The sequence below is a fragment of the Struthio camelus genome, chromosome W, assembly GCF_040807025.1.
Source record: "Struthio camelus isolate bStrCam1 chromosome W, bStrCam1.hap1, whole genome shotgun sequence".
Classification (NCBI taxonomy): Eukaryota; Metazoa; Chordata; class Aves; order Struthioniformes; family Struthionidae; genus Struthio; species Struthio camelus.
Genome location: NC_090981.1, coordinates 17,602,618 through 17,615,558, shown reverse-complemented (window position 1 = coordinate 17,615,558; position 12,941 = coordinate 17,602,618). Strand labels below are relative to the sequence as shown.

Genomic DNA, 12,941 nt, shown 5'->3' with positions numbered 1-12,941 from the left:
TTCAGCATTTTATTCAGCTTTAAGAAGTGTCTTTAAGCAACCAAACACGTTTTTCATATAGATAGTGACAAGGTAGTCCTAAAAACTGCTCTCTTGGTGCTAGTGATACAGAGAAGGTATTAACTACAAAACAGCCCCGGCTAGAAAGTCTCAATGGGGAGCTCAGTGTGACGAGTGATGGACCTTGTCATTTTTAATGGCAGCAACCGCTACTTACCGAAAGAAGAAAACGCTTGTGTGTTTTGCAGGGTCTCACACCCAGCAGGGTCCTTGTGTGGGGTCCTCCCTTAGACTCTCTTTAATGGGGAATTTGTGCCTCGGTTCCCTTTCCCCAGTGTCCATCATCTTTTCACACCCTGAAGCTCTGGCTACGTCCTTACGAGGTCTGGGTGGACGCTCGGCCACGGGCCCGCGCCTGGCTGGGGCTTAAGGAGGAGCGTTATATATTTTGAGAATATTGATCCCATGTATGTCAACTAACATAACCGGAAAGGTAGCATCTTTCCCACCTGCTGTCCACCCCAACCTTTTAATTGTTTTCCCGGCTTATTTGGCAAATTGAGGTGCTGGTCTCTCCAGAGTTTCTGAAATAAACGGCGTCTTACAAAGAAAATGCTGCTCTAGGAGCAGCTATGCATAGGGACAGGCTTTGGGAGTGAAAGTCAAGATCACTTTATAACTGAATAGTTATGTTCTAGGCAGCGCACGTTAATGAAAACAAACATGATCTTAGGTTTATTTAATTCGTCTTCCCAGTCTGTGATGCTAGCGCAATATTTGAGGAATGAACAATTTTTCACTTGTCAGTGCTTTAGTGGTATATTATCTAGAGTAGTAATTGAGAGGAGGTCACATGCCTACGTTTTGCCTCCAACGTTAACCCCTTTATTTTCTTATGTTCAGCTGCACAGGATTTATGCCTGATTAAGTTACTGTCTTTTATCATAATTAAAGAAAAATGTTGTGGAGAGTGAACTAAAACCTCCGTTCAATGAAAAACAGATTGTTGTTCCTGTAGCGAAACAAAAGGGACCCTGTCACACGCAGTGCCTTCCCCTCCTCCTCAACCCTCCCAGAATAATCAGCAGTCAGAAAGATTTATCTGCTGTGAGAATGACTCAACTGTCCCGAGCTAAGGGTGTGGGGCAGAAGGACGCTTATTTAAGCTTTTCAGAAAGGAAGCAACACGCTGCAGAGTTTGCCTGAGATCACAGGAATGGCAGCTCGAGCAACAGCGCTTGTAACCTGCATCTGTAAAAACCCTCTCGCCCGTTTGCAGTCCATGCCAAAAATGGGTTGGTAGATTTTTAACAATATCTCTCTTTAGGACTGTAAGTGAATTACTGTGCACACAGTGCCCTTGATTTATAAAAGGTTTCTTCTTGTGGTGCCTCAGAGTCTCATTTTAAATAGCAAGGCCTGCTTGCAAAAAAAAAAAAATATTTTTTTTTAATGTGTATTTCTGGCAGAGTTAACTCTACTGTTGTTGTCAACTTCCACCAATTTGTAGTTGCTTTCAAGCAATAACACGTGGGATGGAAATTTGTCAGAGAACACTGAAGAGCAGAAAAAGTATGGAGGCCAATCGCTGTTGGATTATGCAAACTTATAGGCAAAATATTATATTCACCTTTAATTGAGAAACTGTAACAGAACTTTGGCGGTTGATCATAATTTGTTTCGGTATCTTGAAGAAATTTGATCTGCTACTATTATTTAAAGTTGGAAATAAGTTTCTAGTTCTACCTAAGGAAAAGTGTTTCCAAATGTCACATCAGAGAAAATAAATTACAGATTCTGAAGCCACCTTCAGCTTTGGCTGCGTTGTGTTATTGCTTTGTACTTTTCTCATAGTACATTGAAAAATAAATATAAATAAATACATTTTATATATATATATATATATATTTGTGTGTGTGTAGATATATACATATATATATATATATATATATATGTATGTAAGTGATCTAATCTACATGCAGTGTAACAGAGAGTAGGAAAAGCAGTATTCTGGTCCAGGCCATAGAGGATTGTTAGTTTGAATTAAAGCTTTATCAATGCTGTGCTGACAGTTGCGCAGATATTCTTGGTATAATGTGAGCTATTTCATGATCAGAAATTATGGCTTTGGTACATGAGCATATGCTAAAAATTATTTTTAAAAATAAGCTATATTTCTCCTCTTGAATGTGCCAGCGAGGACTGTGATTTGGGCTTTTGTTCTTACGTGACTGAAATACAAGTCAAATTGTGAGGACCATTGCTGATGTTTTTCTCTTGGTTGCTGCAGTTTTTGCTTTGTCTTAGGTCTTTGGTTCGCCTGTGAACTGGGGACTTCCGAGCTCGTGCTTCGTGACCAATTCAGAAAAGATTGTCCAAAAAAGACAGGCAAGACGCACTATATAGTATTTTCTCAAAATTTCTAAAGCTGTATCTCGGCACATCTTGTCTTCTCTTCCTATAACAATAGTAGCAGCTTATTAGTATTTCATATTGAAGTCGTTCCTTGTTTTATAGCTGAGTCTTGTGTAGCGGTAGGGTGAACGGATCTGATTGTATGCCCAAGGATTTCAGTGCTGTTGCTCCGTCTCTCACTGCCTAGTCTCTCGGAGACCTCGAGCCAGGAGTGGTCCCCTCAAGGCAGAGACGACACTCTCTTCTGCCTTGGTAGGGGACAGGCTCATCTTTTAGCTTGCATATGTTGAGAAAATTTTGTTCCTTTTGTTTTCAAGCTGGTGGAGAAGTCTCTATTTAGCTATCTGGTTCGCTAAAGCGCAGTCTTCTGCAGTAGGGGCGTTTTTGCTGTGAAGTGGTCACAGCAGCGGGGCAAGATGTTTTGGAGAAAAAAGGTACAATGTTATCCAGTGCTAGCATACTGTTTTTAGATGGGGAAAAATCCTCTGGTTAATAACAGGAAAGTGATGGATTTTATTTCATGTTTTGTCTTGTTCTCAGTAATACAGAAATATTATCAGGGCAGGAAATGAGCAATGGGAAAACAGCAGGTTTTTTTGCAGTTGGCCTGGTTTATTTGGTATTTATGTTGATTGGGAAGCAGATGGTGCACATCAGTTTCTGAGTCATCAGCTCTGACTATAAAACACAGAAATTTCACAGGTGTCAAGACTTTTTTTTTTTTTTTTGAGAAATTGTATATGGCAGAAAGGGAGAAGGACATATTCTTCATTAAGCATGTCTTTTGCTATATATTTCACATGAAAACAGAATCTGCACTTGCACTTACTTATCAGCCCTGTACTTTAGGTGGCTAATACTGGAAATTATTTTCATTTGCTGGATATGAAACTATGCGATACTGATAATGCATGACTTGTAATAAAAAGAAAGGGTACTATATATGTTACCAATTTTTTCTTGATACTGCTATCTTGAAGCTGCAACTACTTAAACACTTTCATAATTTTGCAAATGCATAACCCCATTGGTTTCATTGGGGCTACTTGCATTTGGCTGTCCACAGGAGTCTATAAAGGTCTATTTTAGGCGTTTCAGGAAAGGGTCATCTTTTGCTGAAGACTAGGTTTACTCAGTTAATGAACTTATAGGGAGGATACCTTCTCTCTTAACTCAGCACTTAGAGTTATATTTCTTGCCTTTATTAACATAAACTTGTTTATTCCCTTTTCTCACATTGGTCTTTTATTGAGCACAGTTGAGGTCTTGATGGGGGGCTAAGGCACAGTTAAACATCACAAACTTACCAGATTTTAACAGGTTATCACATTTTGTCTGAGACCCTGATCTATGACTTTATAGTCTCAGTTGCGAGGCAATGTGATTTGGCTTTAAATTGGTTTCACTGGGGTGTAAGTGGTGGCTTTGCTTCACCATGGGGGTGAGCTTAGGATGCAGCCACACAGTCAGTTTGCAGAGAGCTGCAGCAGCGTGCTGACTCCACAGCACCCAAGCGGGGGCCACCTTCTGCCATGGAACGTGTCAGCATTCCCTATCCGTTTTGTCTAAAGTCATGTCTGTAGCCCCAGCTGAGCTTTTGGAAATGAAACTTGGGCTGATGGGCATCATTGAAGATCTGGAGATGATAATGTTTCAGCTAAGCCTAGAAGAAGACATCTATCCACACTAACACACAGTTATGATGGTAACATGCGAAGCCTGCAACTCTGGCATGCATCTGAATTGATTTTATGCCTCCTTATGATTCATCTCTCATCAGGTTTGCGATCTGTGCTGTGCTGTTGGAGATGATAGCATTTCAGGAGTGTCACAGATGGCAGAACTTCGAGTATCTGCATTCTTGATTTTTCTGCGGGGAGAAAGTCATTCAGTTTGGAAGTCCAGTACTACCAGTACTGGACTCACTAGGTCAAATTTGCAGGGCTGGAATGTAAATTGAGCACATTTGCTTTGAAAATCGGTGAAGCAATAAAACCAGGAAGCCAGTGATGCCTTTTACAAAGCTGCTCAGAGTGGAACCTTTATTAAATTGGAAAGTCTTAAACGAAGCTGTTCTTAAGTCCTGACTTTTTTTTTTTTTTTTTCAGTGGGTCCATTGATTTGTTGTTGTTGTTAAATTGCCTTTCAAAGTTTACAGACAAGAAGTCCCATCAGATTTTTGGAAGAGTTCTATCTTTAAAAAAGCTTTCTTTTCTTCTTTCCCCGCATACGCACAGTTTTAATATCCATACTGAGGTATCATTCATTAGTGGGGAACGGCAGGTGATATGTCACTGTTAGTTCCTAATTTGACTGAAAGCTTCCATGATATAAATAACTTTCTTTTAAAGCTCATCTGTTTTGCATTTAGCAGGGAGTTTATATACTATCATGAGATTTTAGCTTGGGAGTTGCAATGGAATATGTGTGCTTCACTTCTTGTGAATTAATTGCAAAGCAGGTTTCCATCAACATCAAAAGAACTCTGTCCCGTAGAGGACTAGCCTGGTCATTTTGGGATATAACTGGTAGTAGCTCTTAGGCAATGAAAGATAATATCCTGCTGGTGATGTTTTTCTTTAAGTATTTGAATTAAGTGGGGTTTTTTTGTTGGGTTTTTTTTTTTTTTTGGAATGTGTTTTCTCAGGCACTGTCATGATCAGATATGATAAAATGAATCCGTTTCATTTGGGGGGAACTCTTCTGGCTTATCTTTGGCTCATCCACCTGTGTAAACAAAAGAATCTCTCTTAAGACAAAGGAGAAAGAAAAAGAAGGGACCTCCTGTTCCAGGAGGATAGGAACTTAACTGACTTTCTTCTACAGTTCAGAATTATTTGACATGGAAATGAGAAGAAATCAGTGATTAGAACTGCCATTCAAACTTTTCATAATATGGATGAAAAATATTGCTACGTTAATAAAACTTTGGTCAGGAGGTGGATGAGTTTTTGGAAGGATACGGGTAGGAAGGCCAGTCTGACAGTCTCGCTTTCTCCTCCCGCTTGCCTTGTTCAGTGGCTCCCATTTCCAAGTAGACTGGTCTCAGTGTGAATGACGGGGACAAGAGCAGGCTTCTCCCCCCAGGAATTCTACTGGGAGCTTTGGGATGCGGCTTTCTCTGCCGTGGGCTGTGGGATTTCACAGTCCAGCCTAAACCCACGTTGCCACCGTTCGCCTCCAGCAGCCCAAAACCTCTCCCTGGCCAACGTGCACTTCACTTCTCTGCCTTTTTGCTAAAGAGGGAGGGATCTCTTCTGGAAAAGGTGGAGCGTAGCTACCTACCTTCAGCCCTTCCCCTCCTCTGTGCGGGAGCAAAGGGGCAGTCCGGGAGGGGCTGCAGAAGCCAAGGCAAAGCAAGGCTGAGTGGTCCAAGTAAGGCACCAGGTTAGCACCGAGGATACTGCTTAGCACCGTCACTGCCTAGTAACAGTGGTAACGTGGGTTTAGAATTAGATAGAGTTTTGACTGAAGAACGTGGATTTTTAAGGTCAGCGTGTTTGTGTATGTTCTTATACTGGCATCATTCTTTATAGCATCACTACTGTAGTGGAAATGATTAATAACTTTCCTAGTGTTCTTGATCATATTAGAATAACAGACATTTTAAAATGTATGGGTAGGAAATTTAGAGGCAATTAAAAAAAATCTTGTTTTGCTTTATTTGCGATGTATAGCCAGTCTAAAGAGTAAGTTTCTTTATTGAGAAGAAAATTACACTTAAACATTGCTTAGCAGGGACTCTGCAGTTTCAAACCGGAACTGTGTGACGCTATCAGTTGTAAGCAGATAAAATGATCAAACTAGTAATAAATTCACCTTGGGGCAGGGAAGAGAGGGTGTCACTATCAGGAAGCCCACACTGCAGATTTTAATTATTCCAGAGTTAAGTGCTCATGGCAGTGAGCCATGTGGATACCCACTTTGATAAAGTAGGTGAGGAGAAAAGTGGGGCTTAAAGCTAGTAACTTGAAACAGAGCAAAACGTAATGTTTATTTCCATGTAACACTGCTTTGCTTCCCCACCCAGTGAATATTATTATTTTCCTACTGAACGTTTTTCCTTCATGATAAATGAGGTCTGTATTTAAATTTACCATAAGTTAGAGAATTTCAAGTGAAGGAAGGTCTGGTAGCTCATCGTTCTGTGTGGGTAATAAAAAGCTTTCTGAAAAGAAAAAAAACCCCAAAACCAGAACTGTTTCCTACCCTGAGATTCACCTGTGTTTCATTCTATGTTTCTTAGAATTGGATGTGCTTCCACAATGTGGTTTCCGAGTGAGATCTATGCCATCTTTAGAAATCTCAGTTGTTTCCAAAGAAAACTATCAGAAAGTATTATAAAAGATATGTCAGGAACCAGCAGAAATAATTTTTACAAAAAAAGAAAAAATACCGAATGGTCCCATCTTTCCAGTTCTGGTCCCCTGCCTTCCAGTTAGGGGGCTTGTCAGCTGTGGCAATATGCTATTGTATAGCTGGACCACCCAATGATCAATGTGGTGTGTAGAAAGCGTGTTGTGAGAACATACAAGGAGAGTATGGATTTCTTTATGTTTGGATCACTTAGGAGAGAAGCTTCTTAAGGTTAAGTAGCAGCGTAGCATGTTTTCAGTGGAGATTTGTGTCAGGTTAATAATTTTAGGTGAAAATCACCTAAAGCTGGTTTCAGTGCAGAAACACTGAAATGAACTCTGCTTTACACTCTGTGTTTTTGGCAGTGGCTAATGTATTTTGGTGTTAATATTGAAAACAATAAAGTATTAAACTGGATTGTGGAGGAATCTGAGCTATAAAACAGATGATAGAATAGTATTGGCATGTGAAAGAGCACTAATGTTAACAGGATGTTAGGATAGAAGTGAAATGGCCTCAGGTCTAATAATTTGAGGAGAAAATGTCTGTATAATGACTGCAGAATTTCTGCTGTGGTGTGTTAGATCAAAGTGAATTTATTTAAGTTATATAACAATTTTTGGAGGAGGGATCCAGAATGGCAATATGTCATCTATCAATGTAAGTGCTGGTTAAGCATATTTAAATGTTAATCTTTGTCTATTTAATAACATATGTCATTTGATGCAAATTTCTGACCACTTATCTAGGAGAAAGCCATGCTTATTTTATTTATACTTTACCATTTGTTAGTTGCATCACCTTGGGAGATCATCTGTATTTGTCAGTGGAAAAATTCTCCTGTAAAGTACTGGAAACAAAATATTCCACTGTACTGCTTTCTGATAATAAGAGACTTTATGATGTATTCACTTTTCTATAGTGCATGCAAGCCTGCAGTTTAAGACTGAGTTCTTATTCTGAAAGCTAGGTCATGTGCTTAAACCTGGTTTTCAGTAAATTCACCCATCTTTAAAAGATTTCAAGCCTCACCTCTTTTCCAGTGCAAAGATGGATGGAAAAACTAAGTTCAGGAATTAAACACACTTATCTCCTCTCCCTTCTCCCAGATTAAAACATCATCTGGACTGTAATCAGAATTTACTTTCTTCTCTTGTCAATATGACTTTAGGCATAATCTAGGCTCTCTGGGTGTCTAGAGGTGACAACTGCATCTTTGCTCTTTTAGAGAGGGAATAGGAGTGAAGAGACAACAGAATATTGCTCATTGGAAAAGGCGTCTCTTGACAGCAGCTCTTTAACCGCTGCTAACGCCAAATTCAAGCATGTTAGATCAGGAAAGGCTTTGGAACGTGTTACTGGCTTCAAACATGGAAAAAAATGAATCCCAGGTTCTTACTAATTCTGTAGTTTTCAAGCGCTTCATGTCTGCTTGGGCCACACAAAGATGATTTTCCTCATTGTTTTGCTTGTGGCTGTTAGAGGAAAACTTAATCTGAGTTAGGGCTTTCCTCCAGGATCTGAGGAACAGTATCTCCTTACTGCCAGTATTGCAGCTTCCTTAAATTAGGCATAGCTACACCCCTATTCCGTCAGAAGCTCCACTGTCTTCATTTTGTCTTTTTTTTTTTTCCTGTGAAATTCCTATTTTGTGTGAAATATTTTCTGTATCTCTTCTCTTTCCTCTTCCACTAATTTAGACCCAAAGTTTGGTAGCTATTTCCTTTCCATCAAGCTTGTACCTGGGAGGAGGAAGCTGGTAAAATAATTACCTAGGAATTTTTGAGGAATGAACTTTTAAAATATTAGGAACTTAGGCTATGCCACTTCCATTTAAAAGGGAAAAAGTCTAGGTACATTGCTGATATTTCAGTTGTGGGATAAAAATGACAATCAAGTGAGTCAGGGTTTAGAGAAAAGTGAAAGCTTAAAGTAAACAAAAGGTTATGCTGTTCAGGCCCATGCTCAGAAGCAGGATATGCGTACTTAGGCCATCTCTGACAGATGTTTATCCTGCTCCTTAAAACATCCAATGAATACATGGCCCGTTCCTTTGCTTAGCTATCCTCAAAGCAGGATATATTTTAATGGCATCTAACATAAATGCTCAGTGCTTGAAATAAAGCTGATTTCTCTTTTTCCTTCATCTAGCAGAAATGAAAAATGATTTTTCTCTGTCCTTTTTGTAACTACCTTTTACACATTGGAAGAATGTTTACTTATGCCTTATCCTTTTAGACTTAAACCTGCTCGTGCAATTTTTCTTTATAACTCATTTCCTGTTACTTTTGGAACTGCTAGTTGGTCATAGTTTTTTGCAGTGGTGCCCAAAGTTGGACAAGGACCTTGGCACTTTATCAGCAGAATAGTTACTTCCAGTCCTCACCAACATCCAGTAAAGCAAATTAATCCTCTCCAGTATCTCAGTATGACACCTCCACTAAAACTTGCTAGCGTAAGATTTCCTTGGGTTGTGAGTGTTAAGGACTCATATTCTACTTTTTGGTTGACTGTAGCAGCCTGATGTTTTTCTGCAGAATTGCCACCCAGGTAGTTTTCCCTCATTTTGTACTTCTCTATTTCCCCCGCCCCCAAATCTTCCTCCATGTCATATATTTCAGAAGCTTTTTAGAGTACATCTTTTTGATTTTGGGACCCTTCCTCCTGTTTATGAGAGTTATTTTGAATTCTGAGCTGGCCCTTTAAAATGCTTATGGTGCCTCCTGTCTGGGAGTTACTAGCAGATTTTGTACTCTAGTCTGTCATTCGGGTTATTAATTAAAATATTTTGTGGAATGAAATCCAGGACAGTAGACCTGCAGCATGCTACTGCAGATGCCCTTCTGGTTTGACAGTGGAGAGTTACCCTTGTGAATCCACCTTATGGTGATGTTTTGCCTAGGCTACAGTTCCCTGTTTCGGAGAGAAGGCAAGAAGGTGCAACTTGTCAAGACGTACGACGTTTTACGATTTCCTCCTGCGTGTCCAATTTTGTTGTCCCGGGCAGGTCACAAATGCTTCCTAAAGGTATTTGAGAATGCCAGTTCATGGTCTGGGGCCATGCGTGTGTTTCTGCTGTGCCCAAAAGGGTGACATGGTTCACCGCATGCCTCCTTGCGTGAAACGAGTTTTCACCTCATTACGCGATGTGCCCAGCACATCCCGCGGCTGCTGCACCACTGCCGTTCAGAGGTGCGTCCCCAACTCTGCCGGGCGCGATCCCCTGCGGACTCACAGCCGCCGGTCACCTCGCCTTGCGCACGCGCGCGCGGTCCTGCCTCGTGACCGAACGCCCGTCTGGCTCTCAAGGCACGTGGAGGTGAGGTGGGAACTTGGGGGCGCTGCCCGTCCCGGTGGGCCCTTGAGAAGGAGGGTGGTGGGAGGATGGCTGGGGGCAGACGAATCGTTTGGGCCCGGTGGGCTGGATGTGGCCAGGGAGCTGCGGAAGTTGTTTGATACAACTTGTTCTTAACAACCGCGCGTTGGCTGTCCCTCTCGCCTTGTTACTGAGAGGCTGGTAAGCTGATTTTTCCTATGGATTTCGGAGTCAGAAGTTAGACTGACTTGTTTATAATTTCTTATATTCCCTTCCCTTTTCTCTTCTTAAAGACTGTTTTCCGTATTTTATCCTATAGTGTCTTCTGGGATTTTCCCCTTTTCCATGAGTGCTTAAAGGTAACGCTGATGTTTCTCCCCAGATGTGGATTTTGCCAGGGCCTGATGATGACTTGAATAATAATTCCAATTTATATAACATTTTCTTGTTCTTAGTTCCAATTTATATACCCTTTGCTTGTTCTCTCTCTGTTCAAGCTTGTGCTCATGTTTCTTTGGCGAAAACATAAGTAGTTTGCCACCACCAGTTTTTGAAAACAAGTTTTTGAAAACAACTTCTGCCTTCTTTTCTTCTATTGTTTGCTTTCTTTCCCAGTTAAGTATCGACTTTACTTTTGATTATTTTTTAAATATATGATTTATAGAGAACATTTTTCTAACTGCCTTCTACATCCCTGCTGCCTGTAACTCGTTCTGTGCTTTGGCCTTTCTGATTTCACCCATATGTGTTTCAGTAATTCCTCTATACTATGACTAATCATTCATCATATGTCCTATTTCTGGATTTTTTTCTATATTTCCTTTTTGATTTTCAGATTATAATGAAGCCCTTGTACAGCTGGGTTGGTCTCTTGCTGTGCTTCTTGGTTTTGTTTTTTTTCTTCTGTTTTGGGATAAATTCTCTCTTCACTTCTTTTTTACTTAGATTTTCATCCCCAGAGACACTGGTGCCCTCAGCATGTTATTGTAGCCCTTTCTGAATACTGCATTCCTTGTTGCATCTTTTCTTTCCTTGTTCCGTCAGTCTTGTTCCTTTCTTTCCATAGAATAGGGAGTTTACGACTTTGTGCTGGCTAAATTGCCTTCTGCTTCCTGACTCAGCTCTCCCTTAGTTAGAATTAAATATCAATCAGCCCCACCTAAGACATTTTCTCAGCAAAGTTAACTCCAGTATGTTCCAAAACCTGTTGAACTGTCTAAATGTGCCTCCCCCCCCCCCACCCTGCCCCCTCTCTAGTGGCTTTTGTGGTGCAGTTCCCATTAGTACCAAACACTGTAGTCTGGATGCCTCTAGTAATTATTTAAGAGAAAAACCTCATTCATTTCTCCCTCTGATTAGGTGGCCTATAGCAGATCCGTAACAAGACCTGATTATCCTTGCTCAATTCAATAAGTCTGCTTCTCACCTCTTCCTGAGCTTCAGACCAAGTACATACATTCTTGATTTACCATGCAAGACCCCTTTCCCCCCCCTTTTTCTGTTCCCCATCTCTGTTTCATCAGCAAAGTCTGTGTACCCTTCCATACCAATATGCCAGCCCTGCGATTTCTCCCAAGTCTCTGTGATGTGGATTCAGTGGTAATTTTGGTCGGTACTAAGGACTTCAAAGTTCTTCCTGTTTATTCTTCATACTCCTGACATTTGTGTATAGACATCTCAGATGTTTGGCACGTTGCCCTGTTATTCTCCCTGTTCTCTCTCCTGTGACCCTCAAAATCTTGACTGAAAAGTAGTTATTTTGAATACTCAACTTCAGGCACTTCAAAGGCACCCAGTTTCATGAAACTGCTGAGCGCTCTTTGCCAAAAGTCAGGCCTATGTCATGTTGACTATTCCAAAGTGGAGACGTATCAAATCATTAGTTCTGAAAATATCAGCTACAAATGTAGAGTGAACTCTGGTCTTTTGTTTTTAGTTATTAAGACTATTTTGTTAGTTCCCAGCAAAACAATTACGGTTTAAGGATCCAAAGGCACAGTTTAGTGTGAGTCAGAATGGAGGCAATAGCTAGAGCTTTAATGGTAAACTATTTTAGTGATTAGTGGCTTTTAAATATCTACTAGGTTCAGATTGAATGATTTATGTTCTGTGACACGTTTTCCATATTTTGGTTAACATAGTTGCTTATGGTTTTCTGGGGTATGATGTTAAGTATTCCCATCCAGTGTATATGGTAAGCTGCCAAAAAAGGAGAACCAGAGAAGCCAGAGCAACGTAGGTAGTACTCTAGCTCCTGTCCCAACTTGCCTTCTGGGCAGGGGGGACAACCTTTCAGGGGAATGATCAGTAATTTGCCAACTGTTTTCTGCTGACTCAAAACCGTTTTGAGGCTTATTTGTTGCACAACTTTGGAAAGCACGTTTCTTTTTTTTTTTTAACCCCTCTTTTTTTCCTCTCCCCTGATGTACCCTTTGGAGGGAGGGTGTGTGGCAGTGCAAGCTAGAGGTCTGGTATGTATGCAAGTAGGGGTGGGTAGAAGAATGGAAGCCAACAAGGGTAATGGTAGAGGTCCAGAAAGTCTGATTACACAAAAATAGTACTTCTGCTAAAGGGCAGTTTTAGCCTTTCAGCTCCTAATAGCAGACTTTCAGCCTTACTCATGGGGATGGGTCTGTGTGGAACCTGGAAACGATTACTTAAATGGAAACATGAAAGGACTATATTTGTCCTTTTTTTAAAGAAAAAGAGAAAGAAATGGAAACTTTGCAATACTTACAGTAGCTCATGCCAAGTGGGCTTATTATCAGCATTTTTTTTATTTTTTTTACAAGAGAAGATTTATGAAAGTAGGGATTTAATGATAAGTCTCTAAACAGGATAGCTGTTTGAAAAT

At 40.5% G+C, this 12,941-nt stretch overlaps 1 protein-coding gene across 8 annotated transcripts in view; it reads left to right on the top strand.

Moving 5' to 3' along the window:
- LOC138060850 (tyrosine-protein kinase transmembrane receptor ROR2) overlaps positions 1-12,941 on the top strand; it is a 149,624-nt gene that overhangs the window by 36,908 nt on the left and 99,775 nt on the right. Inside the window, exon 1 of one of the 8 annotated variants that reach the window (XM_068925431.1) lies at positions 1,175-1,295. The exons of the other annotated variants lie outside the window; for them this stretch is intronic. Within the exon in view, the coding sequence (XP_068781532.1) occupies positions 1,217-1,295 (79 nt within the window). The 5' untranslated portion in view covers positions 1,175-1,216. Of the gene's footprint in view, positions 1-1,174; positions 1,296-12,941 lie in introns of those variants that run through there. 8 annotated transcript variants of the gene reach the window in all.